This window comes from Parasteatoda tepidariorum, chromosome 6 (assembly GCF_982258835.1).
Source record: "Parasteatoda tepidariorum strain Cologne lab strain chromosome 6, Ptep-v5.0, whole genome shotgun sequence".
In the NCBI taxonomy this organism is placed as follows: domain Eukaryota; kingdom Metazoa; phylum Arthropoda; class Arachnida; order Araneae; family Theridiidae; genus Parasteatoda; species Parasteatoda tepidariorum.
In genome coordinates this window covers 84,869,641-84,890,421 of record NC_141760.1, presented here as the reverse complement: position 1 = coordinate 84,890,421, position 20,781 = coordinate 84,869,641, and the positions used below count along the sequence as shown (strand labels likewise).

Sequence of the window (20,781 nt, the reverse complement as noted above, 5' to 3'; positions counted from 1 at the left end):
TTATTGTCTTATTTTTTTTCTTAATTTTCTTCGTGTTTTCTTGTATTTATTTTTTATTATATATATATATATATATATATATATATATATATATATATATATATATATATATATATATATATATATATATATATATATATATATATATATATATATATATATATATATATATATATATATATATATATATATATATATATATATATATATTAGAAAACTATTCCATTTATATTTATAACTGAAAGGAGAGTAAATTATATTCGTCTAAACAAATAAATTATTCTCTCTATAGAAATACTAAGTAAACTAACACCCGAGCAAAAATACATAAGTTAATGTGAATAAATAGTTGTAAAGAACTTTAGACGCGAATAAGGCAATTACCGCCTCCGCGAGTTGCCTAACAATTCGACTTTCTTTCTTAAAATGAAAAGTCAGTGATTTAGGGCGTAAAAAAAATTTTTTTTTCTTCCTCAATCCAAAATCTAGTCATCATCAATTCTCAAACAAATTTCTTTCAAAGAACCGCAAGTCTTTAAAATTCTAGAACAGCTTATAAGATTTTTTTCTTCTTCTCCTCTATGCTTTCTTCTTCATTTTCAGGAGTCATTTTTATCAACTAGTACTTTCACAGTGTGGCCTTTCCTGCTAACTTATTGCAGACACAATTATTATTCTGAAAAAGCTTTCACTTTTTTTTTACGCCTTCGACGGGAAAAGAAAAATGGTTGAATCATGTAAATGATGCTTAATAACGCCTAGGGATAAAAATAGGGTGAGAGAGTCTAAAGCCCAGTCAAAGAAGGGATTCCGGAAAGGGTGAGAATGTTACCACAGAGGGTGAAGATCATGACAAGCTGAAAAGTCGAGGAAGAATAGAGTAAGTCATTAGATAATGACCTCAAAATTACTTCCGAATCTTTTCTAAGAAGAAGGATTTTAAAAGTTGAAAAATGAGTAAATTAACAATGGGATTTTGTGAAACATTAAGTTTGGTATTGTTTGCTAACAAGATGAAGAAGTAGTAGTTAATAATAAAAAATTTATATGCTTATTTTTAAATAACACAATTATTTTTCTTTTAAAACAGAACTACTCAATGCTTATCATAACATTAAAAAACATGCCAAATAGAATTTTTAAGGTCTAATATTTCAAAAGAAAGGAATTTCCATAACAGTCCATTGTAGGCTAAGAGAATTTAAAGGATCTAAGATTTCGTAATCAACAACATGATTGTGACAATGCGTTCATCATTGCGCATAAAGCCATATATTCTTTTCAGATAAATTGTTACCCATCGATTAGGATATATGTGGGTTTCAAGCTGTCGCTTAGGATCGAACCCCAGCCGTTAGCCCCCAGGTAATTGTGGCTCAATGTGCTACATAGAGTAGTTATGCGATATTTTTTTATAACAAACACGGAAAATTTGAATAAAAAAACGGATTCGGCTGAAAATAATCTGGTCTTGGTTTGTTAAGTAATACATTAAGGTAATACATTACAATAAAACCTTTATTTTGTTTAATTTTATGCTTTCGAAGGGCAAAACAAAATGGTTGAATCATGTTACTGATGTAAAAAAATAGATTGAGCGAGTCTAAAGCAAATTCAAAGAAGGAATTCCAGAAGGAAAAAACTACGAAGGGTAAAGATCATAGCCAGCTAAGAAATAGAGGAATAGCAATATAATAATGACAAGATCAGATAATGGTCTCAAAATTATTTCTAAATATCTTCAATACAGATAGATTTAAACTCGAAAAATTACTAAAGTAACAATGGGATTTTATGAAGCTTAAAGTTTGGTATGATTCACCAACATAAAAAATAATCAGTAATAGTTATTAAAGGTTAATACTATAAAATAATATACAATTATTAATAATGAAATACCATTTTTTAATTTTGAAGCGGAACTACTCTATGTTTATAATAACATTCAAATAATATGCTGAACAGATTTTTGACCGTCTAACACAAACGTAGTCAAGAAATCTGTATTTTAACTTAAACACTAACCAAGCCTAATCGCTTGGATGTTAAAAAAATTTAAAATAATCTTTTATTAGGCTTTGCGTATTGTTAAATACATTGCGAGGGTACTTTTTTTAATATCTTTGAATGAAAAAGAAAACTGGTTGAAAGAATTTTAAATGCCACCTGTCGGTAAATTTTGTAATTAAAATCAAGAATTCTGGAAGAAAAAGTTATGTACTGTCAGATAAGTTTGCTATAAGACTTGTGTTTTGGTCCTAACTGATTCTTATCTATATATTTTTAAAAGCCGTCAGTTTCTGTTAATACTCCTATAAATAAAACTCTTCGTTAGCTTAAAAAAAATTCTATGATGGTGAAATGAAAAACGGTTGAATTATCCAGATGACTCATGAATCATAGTGAGAAACACAAATTGACCAATACCAAAGACCAAGTCGAAAAAGAATTCTTCCCATGCAGATCATGACTTTCTCAATAGCAGATTTCCATTTTGACCTATCTGGCGCCTTTTTTTCCAGTTCCTTGTAATATTGCTCAATACAATCAGTATATCGTAGTTTTGGTCTTCCTCTAACTTGTTACCATATGATTTGGCCCTAAAAGGGTTTTTGGCACTTTTGATTTCTTCAACTCTGATGAGATGTCCAGAAAGTTGTTAAATCATTTTTTGTTACTGAATTTCACTACATTTGTGTCTTATATAGTAGTAAAATTGTTTTTCTATGCTAAGTACCATAATTTTGTATACCTTATAAGACACTAAGGAATTCTCCACAGAGTAAAAATGCATGGTTGTATTATAGGGGCAAAGCAACATAACAAAACATGTATAAAAGTATTTGGAAAAATTCTAAAACTGCATCAAAAATGCTTTACAAAAAATTTTTGCACTCATTGTAAAAAAAAATCCTATTAATTAAGACTCTAGCATCGACTTTCACAAGGAAATGTTTGCAGTATACAATTTAATATTTCGTGGAATACATATTTTTGCAAATACCAATGTTTGATTTTTCTTTTCACGTTATTATTATTAACAATCCAATTATAATACCAAGGTTTTCAACAACAAAAAATTGTTTGATTGTTCTATCAATCATGCTTATAAGTGGGTTTAAAATGTCCTTAATTTGTTTGTTTAAAATATACTGTTTTTTCTTCTTTTTTTCCAGTAATGGGGAAGTCAAAAACCACTTATTAGGCCACTCTGCTTTCAGTTTAAATTATTAGAACGTGACGACCCTCCGATTCTAGAGTTAAAATAATTCATATTTTTACCTCGATAAAAAGTAGACCTGTAATTTAGCTATATTACCTAACATTATGTGATTGGTCATTATTTAATTCAGTGTAGAATAATTAGGTGTTTGACAGTATAAAAAAATGCCTGCATCACGTGCAAGTGCAATTTTGTTGTAGAATTCTCATTCCAGGAATTGAATATTATCATTGCCACTCGTCACATTTGCTGCTGCTGTACCTTTAGCAGACTACTTTCCAGTTACCTACTTGGAATTTTGGATCATGTTCATGCTTACAAATATAAAGTAATTTGATATTATAACGTATTAAACTATTTATAAATAAAGTACTAGTCTCAACCAAAAAAATTAATCCAGAAACATTCAGATTTCCATGTATGCTTTTTTTAAGAATATTTAATTCAAATTTAATTGATGATTATTTGGGATTTCAAAGAACCACAAAAATATTAAAAAAACTGTTTATAAAAGAACATAAAACACTTAAATCTAGCAAAAAAGCATTAAATTTTTTTTCTTTCACTATAATTTCAAGCAAATTAGAAGTTGGTGAGGAAAAAAAATGATTGCTGGAAAGGTCATGAGTTGCTACCAACACCTCCTTCAGAAGAACTTAAGGTACAAACTAAAAGGTACAAGCTCTATTTTTAAATCCCGTAAAATAGTATTGGTTTCAAATCAGAGTTTCAAAGTAAAAACGATTGTTGTTCCATTTTGTGGTAACTCCTCTTCAGTATTAACTCCTCAATAAAATAAAAATTCAAATACTTAAATAATAAAAATTAATATCAAATTGTTTTTAAATTTGAATTGGAATACAGTGCATAAATCAATGAAATTTTATTCTTACAAAAGTGTTTAAAGTATTCAAACTTAATTAGGAAAAAACAAAGTTTTTAGCAGCAAATATTGTATAGACATAAACCGTTTTTCCCTATAACCTCAAAATCGTGCCCGCAGGGATTTTTAAGAAGTGACTTCTTGCTGCTTGGCATGATTTATGCTTATTTACTACGACAAGCAGCAATTTATAATCGGAAACGCATAGTCTATTTGGCGATCTTTTTTTAGGTACATTTTTTCCCCTTCATCTCATCATCTTCTTCTTCTTCATCTTCTCACATCACTGTTCAACTCAAAGTATCTTTTTTTTTCCAGAAAGAGGGTTGGACTTAATTTTATATGCTTTTTCAGAGGATGAGTCAAGAAGCCCGAAGCCCTTCTTTCATGAAAGGACGCTTCTTTGCTCTAGAAAAGGGAGCCAAGATGATGTCTTTGGCATGGATATTGTAGTTTTTTGGACCTTTTATTGCAGCTCGAAAGTTTTAAGGCGCCAGACAAGAAATGGAATGAGTAAAATTGATAGAACACTTTTAGCGAGTCAAGCGATGGGAAAATATTATTAGTTTGGAGAAACTCAACCTAAGTGCTGGTTGCTTAAGTGAAATGAATAATTAGATATTGGAAGAAAAAACTTTTTCCTAAAACTTTACTACACATAAAAAGAGCTGAGGAAAGAAATGGTATATAGACGTATGAAACAGAATTGAACAAATATAAACAGTGACAGAAGATTCACTGTTTTTTGAAAAAATTGAATATCTAAATTTAACAAAGAATGTCACCCTAAATAAAATTTTACACAGACATTTTTTTTTAAAATTAAGAAATACGAATATTTTAGTTTCTCATTAAAACAAAATTTATTTTTATAAAAATAAATTTTTTTGTGTGTGTTAATAAATAATGGGTGTAAAAATGCAAATAATATTAAACTGCATGTTAAATATTTGATAAGTATGTTTATTTTTTTATTTAAAATAGTAATAGGTTTAGAGAATTTTTTTATAGCATATATGAAGTTAAAACATATGATTTAATTCTCACTTGTTTCAAAACAAAAATAATTAATAAGTTTAGTAAAATTCCTTTATTCTTATTAAAATTTGCTACTAGAGATTGTGTATTGTGTTTTCAATTTGTGTTTTTACTCATTTTGTCAAGCTTTCTGTCATTGGAAATAAAAAAAAAAAGTAATTATTAAAATTAACTGCTTACTCTTACCGAATGACTTATATATTTCGTATTTGATGTGAATTTATGTAGAATATATTGCTGTGAATCTCTGAAGAATGTATTAATATGAATCATTGAAAAATTTACAGATTTTACTCACTAAAGAACGATTGATGTGAATCTCTAATGAATGTGTTAGTTTCAATAACCAAAGAATGTATGTGAAACACTAAAGAATATTTTAGTGAGGACTGTTGGAAAATATGTTGTTGTAGCCCACTGAAGAATGAATTAATGTAAAAAACTGAAGAATATCTTGATGTGAGACATTAAAGTATTTACTAATGTGTATTATTTAAAAATGCGTTAGTGTGAGTCGTTGAAGTTTTAATGATGTGGTTAACTAATTAATGTATTATTGTGTCTCATAAAATAATGTATTGGATTGAATCACTGAAGTATGGATTGGTATGAATCCAGTGCCGTTCCTGGGGTGGCGAACGCCTGCGTGCAAGAATAATTTTGTGCGCCCCTATATACTATGTATATAGTTGAATAGTTGAATTTGGCGCCCCTTACATTGGGCGCCTGCGTGCGGGGCATTCGCTGCATACCCGCCAGGAACGGCACTGTATGAATCATCGGAGAATAATTTGATGTGATTTAGGAATGTATCAATGAGTGCTCCGAAAAATGAAACCGGTTCGTATCGCAAAATGCATTAGTTTGAATCACCGAAAAGAGAATTGTTGTGAATTTTGCATAATGCATCGGATTGAATAACTGAAGAGTGTATAAACTCCTTCCCTCTGGCTTCCGTCAAAATCCCGTGGTGAGCTATCGTCTTCTATTTCTGATGCCCGTGATATTTCCGGCTAAAGCGTTCAAAAGTAATGCACCAAAAGGGTTTAAATACAGCTATCTCTTGTGTTTGGATTTTTTTTTATTTCCTATTTTACTCAGAAAGATCAGCTGTAACAGATTATTTCTATTATAATCAGAGATTGTTTGCTTTAAACTATATGTCAGTACTATCCAAGTACATGTATTTTTGATATGTAATTCGTAATCTTAGCTCAGCTACATATGCTCTTTGTCAATACACGTGGTTTGTGTTCTGTGATAAAATATTTTTTAATATTGAGTACATTATGGAGTCAGAGTTGCATGGACACATTGGAGTACATATGAAGCTTTAAATTTCAAACTAAAATTGCAAAAATTCAAAAATTAATACATTTGCATTGTGTATATACTTTTCTTAAATAAAAAATAGGCACTTTAATGACCGTTCTCTTTAAAATAGCAAGATTGTTTAGGGTTGATGTGAATCTAACTAAAATGCAGTTGTTTGAATCACTGAAAAGTGTAATAATGTAAAGCTCTGCGAAAGGCGATGAACTTAAGAATGTATTGATATGATTCATTAAAAATAGCATTAATAAAAATCATTGACAGATACATTTATGTATTTCAGAGAATCTCCAACTTGATTAGGCGAAGTTTATTTTAAAAGTTTAGTTTTAATTGACATTATCCAATATTTGAAATTAAAAGAACTGTAAGCGAGATAAAAATTTCATTTCGGAATGCATTGCCTATTTCATATATATTTAAATATACACCAAATAATGGATTAAAACCGGCTAATACAGCAGGTTTGAAATGTTTACTTTAAATGCATACATCCAGATGGGTATAATACAAAAGATCCAGACTATCGCTGAGCACCAACTAATCTAAGCACAAAAGACTATTCGGTGATATGTCCAGCATTAACGTCCTCACTCACGGAGAGTTCTTTATTGTTTTCACTCTCAATAGTTCAACGATGTTATTGTGTGAATCAAATTACAGCGCGGTATGTCTTTCAATGTATGCAAAGCGATTTTCCGATGAGCGCAATTAAATTATATCAAGCACTCACATCAATGTCCAATGGTGCTGTCGATGTTTACATTTAATTTGTTTCGGTAGCCTCTCCCCAATCCGCTGTTGACATGATAATGAATTTATTCCGTTATAGTGAAACAATGTCATTAATTTATGTAACAAAATGGGGATTTAAATCTCTGAAGTGGTGCTATTGCCAACTGTTATTGTTGGTTTTCTGAACTTATTCAATTATTCTTGACAGCTAAATTTGAATGATCGGATTTTGAAAAGTAAGTTGGAAGTACATGTTATGTAAATATACCTGTTTTATCTATATAACTGTTATCGCAACTGGAAAAATTTATAAATGAAATAATGTAAATTAGCTGTATTATTAAAATAAGACTAAAATTATGCTTAGGAGCCATTAATAAATGAAATCATGCTTTCAGGAAGGGAAGGGGATTCTGAAAATTCTGACAGTTATCAACAAGAGGGAGGGAAAGGGTAACAAGTGTGACATTGCACATTTTGGTAAAAATCTGAATATATAAAATCAGAAGATTCAATATTTTTATATAATTAGCTTTTATATATCTTTAATCAAAATAAGTACACATCTAACTATTACTTTAATCTCAAATGTCTTTAGAACACATTATTCTTAAAGCTTAAAAATAAGATCTAAAATATAATTTAAAACATGCTTTTTGTTTCTTAACTGCTATCATATATTTATGTAATATAGCGTGATTGGATTTCATTTTATTCTTATTATTTTTTTAACTGTATTACTCATTTATCAAACAAAAATCTTTCGTAAAATTGATTTGTATTATATTTTGTTTTAATTTTTAAAGAATATGCACTATTTCCACAATATTCAGTTAGAAGAAAAAATATGTTTTTAATCGCTACAGATTTTATCAATAATTTTTTTAAATATCAAAATAACTTTTATTGAAATATTTCATGTTAACGATGAATTTGAAATCAATGACAAATGAATAAAAACAGTCGCTTGATGATTTAAAAAATTAGATATAAACACGATGATGCACAAAATCCCTTTACGCTCAGAATTTTTTGTAAAATAAATACTTTTTGGAAAGCTCATATAATTAAATTTACTGCAAGATTATAATTTCCTTCATATTCAATGGAAAAAATCTATTGATTTTGTTTGTTATGTCTCTTTCCACTTCATGGGTCCTTAAGAGATTATGAAGCAAATTTTTTAATTCGTTTTAACGCCATCTATCCAAATTATATAGCAAATTAATTAGGCTTGTTAATTAAAAACTAACAGTGTATAAAGTTACATTATTTCAATTAGATACTTACTGGAGAATGTAAATGTGTAAATGATAAAAAAACTGACTATGAATAAATTTATAGTATTTTAAATAGGTACTTACTGGAGAACACATATCTAAGCAAAAAGAAACAGTGAGTTGAAATTTCACTGTACTTTCAGACGCAAATTTAAAAGCTTGGAATGGAGCCACCAAAGATTTTGAATCTCCTGACTTTTCAAGAGCCGGAAATATTGCTGGCTCAACTGGGCATCTGAAAGTTAATAAAAAAAACGCATATAAATTATTTAATTTAAAAAGTAAGAAACAATTTTAAAATACGGAATTCAGAAATTAATTGGTAATATTATTCATAAACAGATAATTATTTGTATTTTTCATTCAGAATTTTGGAATATGTAACTTTCTCAACGTTAAGTAAGTATATAGTAACTTTCTCAAAATTAAATTTCAAATTTGTTCAGATAAATCTTTTAAACACATTAATTAAATTCTATTTATTATAAATATGTTTTCAATACTATCAGCTATTCAACTAAAATGCGTCGGTTATATTTAAATTTGCATAATTAAAGAAGAAAAATTAGCATGGTTAAATGTAAATTTCGTGCAAAGTATTGCCTCTTTTCCTTGAAGAAACTAAAAAGCTGCTGACAATTTTGAAAAAATTCTTTTTAAAAAAAATTATGGATCGATAATTTTTCTAATTCTTGAACCTCGTTTTGTATGGTACGGAAGTTTTCCTCGAATAAATTAAATAAAAACTCGATATATTAAGTAGAAAATCATATAAAAGGCATAGCTTGAATTACCCAAACTGGCAACATTTGGGTAATTTAGACTATAACATTCATAACATGCATTTTTTGGCAATCCTTACAAAAAAGGAATAAATAAATAAACAATTGCGATTATCTTTCTAATCAGGAACACATTCAGAGTGGAATTGCTCTTAGAATGACCAAAATATTAGAAAGAATATAAAGCAGACTCAAAAATTGGTTTCAGTTCGACCATGCTCGATGCCATTCTAATTAAATACTCTGCTACAAAAAGTAGATGTACAATTTTAATTCCTTTTTATCGTGATTAACCAACTATGTGATGCAAGTTGCTCCAGCACGGTATTGAGTTTATAACTTTGTATATATCTTAGGCGGATTTTATTTTATTTTATAACTGACATTGAACACCTGATTTTTTGTGTGGATTTACTGGTATCAATGTTTAATTCTTTTACATTGCAATTTTAAACCCATGAACAGATCTTAAGGTCGTAGTATAATTGGAAAATATAACTCTTTCCAAAACGTTGCCGCCGTTTTACGATGCGTCAGACTAATTGAAGAGTCTCCAGTATTGCCCATTATTGCCTGCTATTTTCCAGGCTTATTGTACGGAACATGCATGCTCCTAGGCTATTTCGAAAATATAACGATTATTAACTTGATTTATATCAGGTCGTTTGTAATGAGCCTGGAGTGGTGAGGGTTGACAGGAGATTAGGAGTTTCTAATTACATCCGTCTTCCAAAGGAGAAAAACGTTGTGATAAATGTAAATTATCTCGTAAATGCATAATTTTATGACCATCCTGTTCATTTATTATAATTAAAAAGTGAAGTAATTAGAATAAAGTTTAATAAAAAAAAAATTCAGACCAGGACGTTCATTATACATCATAAAAAACACATCTTCGAATTAAAATAGCCATAAAACACATTCAAAGGTACCTCTTTTATTAACTTAGAGAAGCCATAAACGTTTGCATGCATTTCGAAGAAGCCATGTACCTGGCAGTCCTAATTAAGAACCTTTGGAGCAGAAACCCCCTCGAAACGAATAAAAGAAAATCAAACAACTCACCCTCTGTCGTCTATAAGCATGACTGTCTCTGTTCCCTTGCCGCTCCTGGCTAAAAGTCCACTTCCGAAAATTCCAAACACAGCTGCAAAAACACACCAAGAACCTCTCATCAGTATGCGGTACAACAAAGAGAAATTTACATTAATGCGTTTTGACAGGTATTAAATGCGTTAAGTGAAAGACCCACCAAGCATGCTAAGTGGTTATGTCAGGACTGGTAATGGGTCTAGACATTAGGGATGACGCGTTAGCCAACAATGGCATCATGTCTTCAGGGCAAGCACAGTGATATATTCTTATTTTTTGTGATTATCCTTTTGCTTTGAGTATAAGCATGCCGATGGCGGGTTTAATGAGCCAATTTAAACATACCATCAATGATGTTTACTTTGTTTTGTTAGACAGGTGACAGCAGTTGAGGAGAAAAATTTTCAATTTATGGAAATAATAAAGTGAATTTAGCGTCAATAACTAGTTAATTGAAATTTTAAATTTATAGATGTACTTTATATGGGATTTTTAATGCTTGTCTGAACATAGTTTATTGGTTATTATTTTACATTGAACTGGCTAAAAAAAGGTGCACATGCATGCACACACACAAAAAGAATTCACATCAAAAGATTTAGAAAACTGAATTAATTGCAGACATTTAATTTTATTTTATATTTCATAGTCATCGTTGAACAGAAGACTCAATTTTGGGTTTACGACTAATGTTCAACTCTGTAGCCTTGTAATTTTGAACCTATCCAGAAGACAAGTAAACTCCTGTATCAGTATCCCCAGAGGTATGATTTGCTCTGGAAACATGGATGACCTTGTGACTTGACAGATTTAACGTGGATCAGTTACCATTCACTGCACGGAGAGTCTTCGGGAGGCAGGAATCGAGCCTAGGATCTCTTGGACACGAGCCCAGGGTCCTACCAAAGAGGCTATTCCGGCCCTAATCGTAAACATTCAAAAGAATGCCCTTGATCATTATGATGTTTCGATGATCCAATAATTCACAGTTTTTCTTCGCCATTGATTTGCCCCACTTGCTTTATATAGTTATTACACGACAGCATGATTATTATAAAGAATCATAACAAAATATTCAGAAAAACAAATTTATCGTTAATTGTGACATTTTGAGGACTCGTAGATTCTATACTTTTCTGTTTCCTTGTCCATCGATTTAACACGTTTTTATTTATTTATTTATTATACGACGATACGATTATCATACAATGAGTTGCTAAAGCATTCCCGCTTCTGCCTGTTGTAGTATAGGAGGGTCATGTAGGTTAAATATTCCCAATTTCGTTACCAACTGAATAATTGTGATAATGTGGCCATCAATACACACAGGCTGCTTTAACTTCCCAGACAAGCTGGTACTCGTCGATCTGATGTTAGGTGGGCTTCAAACCGACACTGGGATCGAACCCCAAACCTTATTATACAATGAATACGATTTATAATTTTGAGAATTTATGTGTTTGCAAAATTAAAAGTGTCAATTATCTAATTTTCCAAAAAAAAAAAATACTAAACCATTTGACTATACCTCAATAATAAAACTATATTTTTGTCATAATAATTAATGAAAACAATAAAATTTAAAATCAGACATTGATAAAGAAGCTTAAGAAACTGCGAAACATAATGGAAAGAAAACATCGTATACATAAATGAATTTTACGTGATAAAAATGTCTTTCAAAAGAAATAAAAACTTAATACATCATTACAATAGCATATAATAAATACATAAATATTTGCATTCTGTGTTAAGACAAATTATTTAAACAAGCATACCTCTTCTTTTAATAAGCATATTTGCGCGTTCCTTCAAATCATTAACTATAAACCTTATCAAAATATAAATTTTGCAAAGATAATGAAACAAAAAGCAACATTTTCCTAAAGGATATTCTCATTACATAGGGTTAAAGTATTTCTGTATAAATTAAATATCACTTTTTAATTCCCAGGTTGATAGTCTTTTTTGCGCCTCTAGCCAATACCTCTCAACTTGCAGAGTATGTTTCATGCAGTCTTTTGTTTTTGAAGGCTGAATTTCTTTTCTTCTTTTATTTCATCTTGCGTGAAGACAGAAAAAAAGGAAAGAAATTCTAGCCTTTGGCTACAAGTTGTCAAAGCTGAAGTTAAAAGAAAAGCGATTACACTGAAAAACATTTTTTGGTTTGCTTAAAAACAGTTTTCCAGACTGCAAAAAAAAAAAAGCGTCGGCAACGAATTATCCCAAATCTTCCAAAAGCTGAGAGTGAATTTAAATTTAAAATAGCTGACTACTTATTTTATTTCTTTCTTTCCAGAAAAATAACCCCAGGCAGGTGTATTTAAATAACACGAAACATTCTAAATATCATGTTTAAAAAAAAAGGTATTCTGTCTTTTTTTTGGTGAGAATTTAAAAGAAATATTAGAATAAAAAATGTTTGACGAGGTATTTTTGTTTGTTGTTCCATTATTTATTCAGACCTCTTAAAGCGAAATTTGCATGGATAATATCCATTATTAACGTATATGCAAACATCTCATTTCATTGCTTTATAAGTATACATTGATATCCTTTTAATGCTTTAAATTGAATTTCTAAAAAATGTATAAAAACCAAGGTTATTTATATTTTTTTTTTATATTATTTAGCATTTAAGTCAAGTATTAGGCTTTATAGGTAACTAGTCTTGCATATGTAATAACTAAAGGAAAATATAGTTTTATTAATAGGAGTATTCATTAGAGTATATGGTATATTAGAGACACTAACTAAATTACAGCATGCAACCAGTTAATAGTTTAAAACAAAATTGGGTTTAAATTTATCTTGCAAGATTAAAAATTAAAGAAAATTTTAATTTCATTGAGAGGAGTATACATTAGAGTATATGCTGAAGTCTAGCTAATATAACAGCGTGTAATCAATTTATAAAGTAAAGCAAAATTCAGTTTAAATTTATAACTTGATTGTTCTAAATTTTTGTTTATTTGTTACTATTTAGAAGCATAATTAAAGGAGTATAAGTAAAGAGATATTAATTAGGGAAAAAAACTGAGTTTTCAATATTGTAATTTAATAATATGACTCGGGAAAATGAAAAATAAAAAGTTTTTAACTCTAAGTTTCTTTCCGATTTCCACCTGGAGAATGACCTTTCGTCAATACAGTCACCTGAAGGGCATATTTGTTGACCACTCTTTCAGGGGAACCATACTAGGTGGGTCAACGTTGCTCCCACAGTAAGGATACAGAGAAGGAAAGAACATGCATGCCTTGCCAGGATTCGAACCCAGAACCTTTCTGAGGCAAGGCTAGTTCCCTGACCCCTACACAGGTGGTCGGCGTTAACCTTATAAGTTGAAGGAAGGAAAATCAAAGTTTTGAAAAAAAATCTTTTAATCATTATATTAGTTAAATGTACTCGCTTTGTAAAAAGTGTGATTTATACACCTTTTCATTTCTTGAAGAGTTTTTAGAGGCATATTTAGTAGGGGAGAGTGGGGTCAATTGTAACATTTTTTACTTAACTATTTTTAACTAACAAAAAATCCAATATATTATCAGTATTAATTGACAGACGAGTAAAGTAGACTATTCTCTACTAGAAAAAAAAATAAATACCTTATTTTAAATGTTATTATATTAGTAATTAACAATTTTCGACAGTCGTGCACTTGTTACAATTGTCCCCACTTACGGGGTCAATTGTAACAGTTCATAAATTCAACTAAAACATAGTTAATTATACATATTATCATAGTTGTGATATATTTTTTTATTGATCAAAATAGTAGTGATATTTTAGGAGTAAAAATAATAATGAGCAGAGGCCTAAAGGGTTAAACTTTTAACTTTAAGGGGTTAAAAATTTTAATTTATGCTGTAAAAGGTGACAAATAAAATAATGCGCATACAACATAATATAAATGATATAGGAAACTATTGGTGGTTCTTTAAGAGTTAAGTAATTGTTTGTAAGCATAAGATTATTTATTTTCAGCTGTTACAATCGTCCCTTTACTTTTTGTTACAATTGTCCCCAAGACGCCATTTCAGCTTCATTTGTTAAAAACAATGCTAGTTAATTAACTTAACTAATCTTTTTTTTTCTGAAATGTTAATTAAGGTGTCCACTTACATATTCGGTTAATAATTTTTATTTATTTAAACAAAATTACTTTTTTACAATATAATATTCTAAAACCAAAAAAATTACTTACGTAGCGTGAAAATATCTTTTGTGATGTAACTCTTTCAAAAGTACCTAGAAATGGTTGCCAGCAGGGGTGCACATGTAGATTTATTAAATACACCTTGTGCGCCACCTAAGAACCAAATCTAGAACCCGACACTCGAAATTTTTGCTCTGTTACAATCGTACCCTGTTACAATTGACCCCACTCTCCCCTACTATTCCAGAGATATATTTGAATAATTATTTTTTAACCTTTAGAGAAATAATGAGTTTATTTGAAATGTAACGAGTTAATGCGAGAAAACGTAGTTTCTAAATAAATTTCATTTGCCTGTAATGTCCTTTGCCGATAAGATTTATTTTGAAAATATACGAGCAAACTATGTTTAGTTTCTTTGTTCTGATTTGTTCTAAATCGGTTGAGATCCGTTTACTTTAACGTAAGGCTAAAAGGTATAATAGCGATCTTGACGAATGCGGTATTCGATTTGTGTCATTAGAGACTATAACGAAAAGAAATCCTTGCAAGGCAGTAAGCAGATTTTTTTCAAGGATTTTAAGAATGTTTTTTTCTTTAAAGGCTTTGAGACTTTTTTTTCTTGTTTCAAATTGTGCACTTAATTTGATAAAAAGAAAAACCTTTTCTGGAATTTTTTTTTTTTGAAGGAGATATAAAAAAGTTGTTGATTCATTTACTGATTGGATTTTTCAAATGAAACCTAGATCAACAAAAAAGGCACAACATAATTATTGATGCTGATAAACTGTTCAATAAAAAACAAGTGAACAAATGTGTTGTGCACTATGGTACTATGATAGATTTACTTTTATAATGACGTTACTAAGTTAATATACTACTATTTAAGTTAATATACTTACTTTTGGTGTTAAAACTTTAATTTTAAATAATATTCAGAACATCAGTTAATTTTCCGAATAGCTAGGTAATATGTACTTTAATGGTTTTCAAGCTAGACCTTTTAAAGAGAATATAAATAATGTTTTTTTTTATTTTTTATTTGGTATTAACTTGCTATTAAGTGTTTCCTTGCACAAGTTTTTATATTATTAAACACCATATTTGGAGAGACATTATGCTGCTGACTTTGCAATTTACAAATCGAAAAAAAACCATATTTTTATTTTTTAGAATTTTTGCATTGCATTTTAAAACAAAGGATAAATCGCTAAATGCATTATTAAAATTAATTTGTGCATCAAAATATAGCACAGAGGGAACATCAAGATGAATCAAAGTAGGCTAACTAAACAAGCGGATAGAAATTAAATAATTTCAATATTTTCAAAATAGTAAATAAATAATTCACAAAGAGTACGTATAATAATAAATAAATAAATTCACAAATAAATAATTCACACGCGAAAATAATTCACAAAGCGTGTGAATGCGCTTGAGCTTGGTGTAAGCATTCGCCATGATTGTTTTTTTCTTCTTCAGATTTAACAACATCTTTTAAAGATTATAGAAATAACGGTCGATTTGGCGTTAACTCGATACTAAGTGTTCCGTTACGCAATTACGCTATTCTACACCATATTTAGATGAACATTGCACAGCAGATTTTTTCAGTTTTCAAATCAAAAAAAGCTTATTTTTTACTTTTTTAAAATTTTTAATTTCATATTAAAATAAATTATAAATACAATAATTATGATAAACACACTTCCATCATTTAAAGGCTTGTGTGGACAGAAAAATCAAACACAGTTCATAAAAAGTCTGAAGACTAGAATGTAAACAAGTAGCGAGTTAAAAATTTGCTCAGCATATTTAAAAGCATTCACGATTAATTTTAATTTTAATGACATTTTCGCCAAGTAGGCATGTCTTGGCTATAAATTGAATGCTTCGAACATACCAAAAGAAGCTTTTACGAGCTAAATTATGACCTGCAGCGGGGCGACCACCTAGTCCCTGTAACGATCGTAGAAACATACGTTACATTTGATTTAGAAGACCCCTCACCCGTAAATAAAAGCTAAGCAAGCAAAAGAAGCATAAGTATTATCTAAGTTTTTAGTGTTTTAAAAGCCGTAATATAGATGGAGTTTTGTTTGCTTAAAGGATTTTTAGAAGCGAGTAAAATCGTTGTACCAAATACTTCAAGACTAGAATTTTTATCGCAGAGTTCTTGTGTAAGGAGAATTATTTTCCTATCTTCTGCAATAATTCAAAAGGAATATTTTCTCAAACACTTGGTAAATTTTCTTTGAAAAAAAATATTTTGTTTTATCTTGTGAGATTACATAAACATCAAAATGATTTGAAATATATTGCCGCAGTTAAAAACACGATGCGCAGTAAAGGCATAGCTGGTAATAAATAAAAACGGTATCTAAAGTAAATTGTTTAGTTCACCGAGAGAGAAAGGAATAAAAATGCTGAGCAAATAATTAGAGTCGTGAAAAGAACGTTAGAAAGTTATTTTACTCTTTGTTGTGTCTCTAAAAGCATTTCACAATTTCTTGCATGCACCCTATTGTTAAAATTTTCTAAAAATGAAGCTAATAAATCCTAAATCTAATGTTGCATGTAACAAAAAAAGACATGGGAATTATCGACTCAAAATGTACAAAACGTCTTCTACATAAATCAGATAAATAAAATAATTATTGTTGTTATTATTTCAGAAACTTGATAAAAATGTTGTGTTTGCAAGTTTGACGTCGAAAAAAAAAGGACTGGTGGTTTCGAAAATCCGAGGTTACCCACCAATCTTGAGAAAGGGCGAGAGACGTTTTTTTGTACCAGGCAGGGACAGATCAAGACAAATTAAGGCCCAAGGCCCACCAAATTTTCCGGGCCTTTTACAAAATATTTTGAAATTAAGTTTCTGAAGAGTAGTCCTAACAATAAAAAAGAATCTATTGAACTGCATGGTTCAAGAGAAACATTCTAAAACATTTTGAAAGCAGACAATTGAAGATCATTTTTTTAAGATAAAGTTCTCGCATCTATATATTAAAGCCAAATATAAAACCCCAGAAAGCATGGGCCTTAGGTGATAATCGGACCCTGGTACCAGGTGGTATCGAAACCGAGATTTTTGTGTCCGTAAACTGATTCTGCAAACATCGTTTAAAAAAGTGAACAATTTCATATTAAGTAGAAAAGTTTTATACAATATCCATACAATTAGCGGTCGATTCTTGTAATTTTTTACAATGTGTTGACGTGTTTTACATTTATGAGCAATCAGCTTTTTCTTTTCTGAAAAGAAGGGAGATGACGATATAAATAACGGCCAACTCTAAGAATTTTACGGAAATTTCTTAGAGAGTACATTAATTTATAGTTTCTTGTGGTTTATAGTACATTAATGTAGTTTATAGTACATTAATGTAGTTTATAGTACATTAATTATAGTACTTTAATTCCATAGTACATCTTGTAGTTTATAGTACATCTTGTAGTTTATAGTACATCTTGTAGTTTATAGTATATCTTGTAGTTTATAGTACATCTTGTAGTTTATAGTACATCTTGTAGTCTATAGTACATTAATTTGTAGTTATATTCAATAGAGTATAAGAGATCCGAATTGGCTCAGATGATAAGGCGTTTACCTCTCAATGAGATTACTTAGGATCGAATCCCAGAGGTTGGTTGTTGATGCGAATTTTGCTTCCAGCTCATACTGACCACAATACTGATGCAAAATATCGTTGGTAAAAGAATCATGGGATAGAATCTCCCTGTCATCGGACTAAACATGAAGGTTTTCGTGGTTTTACTCTTTATCTTACGCACATGCGGGTTAGTTCTAACAAAAAATCCTCCCAGAAGGCTAAATGCTTGGGTCAGGAGTTTCTTTGTCTTCTGAATAAGGTTCAAATTTTCAACGCTAGGGAGTAGAACATTCATAGTTGCTAACTCAAATTGGGTTGTTCAAAGCCAAATATAAAATAAACTAGAGTAAAGAATAAAAAAATACCATAAAGTTTGACAAATTTTCTTTTAATAGGATATTTTCATAAATTGTATGTGAGCAACTATAAAATATACAATAAAAAACAGATAATGTTTGCTTTGTTGGAAATGTTACAGGTTTGAATATGAAACACGCATATCTATTTTTGTCATAAATTTTCACTTTGAAGTGAGAAAACTTTTTCATTAGACTATTTAAAACTTATTGGGAAAGTAAAATTTTTTATTTAAAACTTATTCTTTGAATGCTGTTTCAAATTAGTTTTCTCCTTTTTATAACATTATACTTTTAATTATCCGAGAAATAGTTTGAGGCATGAGGAAAAAAAAAATGTTATGTCGAAAGCAAAGTTTTTCTATAAATTACAAAGAACATTTCTGAGAATATTTCTTTAAAACTCTATTAGAATTAAGAAACCATGATTGATGCAATAAAGCAAACTGATTAAATAATGCTTCAAACAAGTTTACTTTTTTCTCAAAATATTAATAACATAAATAAGAAATATTTTATTTTTAGTGATATATATATGAAAAGGTCATTTTCTAAAAATAAATGCTACTAACTTATAATTAAACTGAAAATATTAATTCAAAGCCGAATATATCTGGCTAAATGAAAGATTGTATTATTTATTATTACATAAGAGTAATTTAATAATACCCATGCTCATTAAAATGAAAAGAACGACTTTTCTTGCATCATAAAAACCCGTTAAACAGATCACTATTCATTCTATAAATTGAATTTTATTCTAACAAAATACCTCGCAAAAAAAAAAGAAAGAAAGAGTCTATGCACGTGACCTGAATATGTAATTCAATTCAGTAATGAAAGCAGGTAGATATTAATGGTGTAGTTATTTTTCTTTTTCTGTAATAGGCACATCCTGTTTTGCCATTGTTTTCTTTACACTTAGTCTATTTGGTAAATAACCAATATCACTCATAAGAGAAGTATTCGGAGAAATGGTAGTGTATGTGTCATTAACATCAAATTAATTATATAAATTTTTCAACTTCTTTCTAACGATGCGGTTCGTTATAAAGAAAATACAAATAATGGTTGATAATACTATGAAAGGTGTTTCTAATTTACATTTATTAATTATTAGATAGCTTGCATCAGAAGAAAATAAATAATTAGATAGCTCGCTTATTTACTAAATAATTAGTTTGTTTGTTAGAATTATTTATAGACTTGGTATTTTCTACAAGATATCAGGTACCATTTATCGTCGTTATCAGCATAGCATTTCGTAATACACGCATTATTATAAAAACCCAAAATGAATATTTGTTTTACTGCTGATTTTGATCTATATTTATATGGTTTCATACTGCTATAAAGGACAAATTAATGAATAAGAAAATTGTTGAGTTTTGAAAGTTTTGAAGAAATTATGTACTCAAGTTCAGAAAAAATGAGTAGTAACAGTTTTTACACACTTTTAGAGTACATAATGCACAAATCTGAATTATTATTACACTGAAATTTATTAATTTAACCTTTGTAATAATTAGATATTTCAAATTGCATGTTTTAAAATAGAGCAAAATATTGTGAAGTATTTATTTTCGTTTTTCTATCGTAACTATTTGTGCTATTGCTGATAATTCGATAGTTGCTGTTATGAAACAAAAAAGAAAAGAAAACAAGGGGAGAAAGAAATGGCTTTATTTGAATAATATCTGACTGTTTAAAACCTTTTTATCCACTTTAAGACATATATGTTCAGTAGACGAGAACACCACTAGAGCACATGTGTCGGGTCGAGAAAACCTGGTGAGACACATATGTCCAAGCCTCCAATCGTCCAAACAGTTGACTTTTTTTAAGCAGAATATTAATGTTTTGATACGATTTAAAACAGTGTGCAAAATTTCTGTGGGTTATAATTTAATGAAGCAATGTTAAAATTTTTTAGAATAGTGATGATAAAAAGAGTATTTTCAACACTCCTAAAAATAGACATTTAAGATAAGTTTAATAAAGTTGGAGTTAAAAGTTTAATTGCCGCGACAACTAGCGATTTTCTTGTAGCACAATTAAACTTTACATTTTTAGTATATATTTTTTCAAAATATTTTGTAAAATCTAATCCTGTTTAAAAATGTAAGTTTATTATTGGTTCCCTTTCCCCAAGGGTTGATTTTAAAACTCTTTCTGATTATAATCGATAATGAGGATTAATAAAAAAAAAGAAAGAAAAATAATCCTCGAGCGCTATATACTTAGTAGTTATTGTACAATGACTTGCGTGATTTGGGCATAATAATTAGA

At 29.3% G+C, this 20,781-nt stretch overlaps 1 protein-coding gene across 3 annotated transcripts in view; it reads right to left on the bottom strand.

Annotated features, from left to right (window-relative positions):
- Window positions 1-20,781, bottom strand: part of LOC107443874 (uncharacterized) — a 329,039-nt gene that overhangs the window by 31,884 nt on the left and 276,374 nt on the right. For all 3 annotated transcript variants that reach the window (XM_087166130.1, XM_087166132.1, XM_087166131.1), the window contains 2 exons: window positions 10,339-10,420; window positions 8,576-8,726 (listed from right to left, as the gene is read on the bottom strand). In XM_087166130.1, coding sequence (XP_087022256.1) covers window positions 8,576-8,726; window positions 10,339-10,420 — 233 coding nt within the window. The remainder of the gene's footprint in view (window positions 1-8,575; window positions 8,727-10,338; window positions 10,421-20,781) is intronic.